The sequence below is a fragment of the Aplysia californica genome, unplaced genomic scaffold, assembly GCF_000002075.1.
Source record: "Aplysia californica isolate F4 #8 unplaced genomic scaffold, AplCal3.0 scaffold00684, whole genome shotgun sequence".
In the NCBI taxonomy this organism is placed as follows: domain Eukaryota; kingdom Metazoa; phylum Mollusca; class Gastropoda; order Aplysiida; family Aplysiidae; genus Aplysia; species Aplysia californica.
In genome coordinates, this window is record NW_004797954.1 from 67,477 (window position 1) to 68,840 (window position 1,364).

General features: G+C 43.5%; 1 protein-coding gene across 1 annotated transcript in view; it reads left to right on the forward strand.

Moving 5' to 3' along the window:
* LOC118478564 (fibrinogen alpha chain-like) overlaps positions 1 to 1,364 on the forward strand; it is a 22,635-nt gene that overhangs the window by 1,504 nt on the left and 19,767 nt on the right. Inside the window, exon 2 of the mRNA XM_035972414.1 lies at positions 813 to 982. Within this exon, the coding sequence (XP_035828307.1) occupies positions 813 to 982 (170 nt within the window). The remainder of the gene's footprint in view (positions 1 to 812; positions 983 to 1,364) is intronic.

The following is a 1,364-nucleotide window of genomic DNA, read 5'->3' on the forward strand; positions in this document are numbered from 1 at the left end:
CGGGCAGTACTACTGACTGAAATTGTCTTCCCAAAAGGGGGATATTAACACGTTCTTATACACAGTAGAATTGTAAAAGGGCTGGTTTACCAATGTCATGCTCATACTGTGCTGGAACAACATAGGGTGAACTGCTGTTTTTTCTGTCCTCATCCTTACTATCGTCATTTTTCTTCTACTTATTTTGTATGTTTGTCACTCTCTTATGAACTAATTCTGGGGTGCTTTGATAGTCGAAGCAGACTTTGTGCTGTTGAGGCTAGAGGGATGATCAGAGTAAGCCTGATTCCCCGTTTGGACTTCTCTGTGGACATCCACCCCTTGGTGCTCCTATGACCTTATTCAGTTGCGAGCGCCGCAAAAATCTTACTAAAACTAAAAACTAAGAAAGAGAATAGGTGGACCCCAGGGTTTACCTAGCCAAGTATTTCACCAGTTAGATCCTAGGGTCCACCTATCCTAAAACCTAATATTTTGCTAGGTAGACCCCGGACCCCTGGTCTTCTGGTAGGAAAGATCTACATCTAGCCTTCTCGGACAAGGGTGAAAAATCTCGGAGGTCCCGTGTGCAAGTTGTGCACGTTAAAGATCCCTTGGTGGTCTAAAATCGATAAGAGTAGGCTTCGGCCGCCACCCGGGCAAAATTCAAAATTGCCTACAAGCTGAAAATGTTAATGTGTCCGGCGCTCTCAATATAACCTTATGTAGTTGCGAGCGCTGTAAACCACTTACAAAAACAAAAAAGACTCCGGGGTCCACCTATTCTCTTCCAAAACGTAAACACACTCGCGTGTTGTGTCCAACTCCCTCAGACAAACTCATGGAAGACTGCTGGCCAGGGACCAGCCTCAAGTTCTCTACCTTTGACCGAGACAACGACGACAACGAGGACAACTGTGCGGCCATATACGGCGCGGGCTTCTGGTTCCAGTCCGAAAACTGCACCGTCTGTAATCCAAACGGCGATGTTTACCCTTCCCTGGTACTACTAATACCGATAATCGTTTTTTTTTCCCCTTTGTTGTTGTTGTGTTTTTTTTTGGGGGGGGGGCGTGTTTGCTTGGGATTTTTTTGGGGGGTGAGGGTTGGGAGTTGTTTTTGTTGTAATGCTGTTGTTGTTTTTGTTGTTGTTTTTTTACTTTTACTTTTAGTAAGAGTTTTGCGGCACTTGCAACACAATAAGTATAAGGCCTTATAAGTGCCAATAATAACCGTCTTTCAGTTTCAGGCTTGCCAACATTTTCAGATCCCAGTCAGGGACATCCAACTCTAAACGTTAGTAGTGACATCGAATAACGTAACAACGAACACACTATTATACATAAAGTGGGATTGCTTTTGATATAGTCTATATTATAAATATT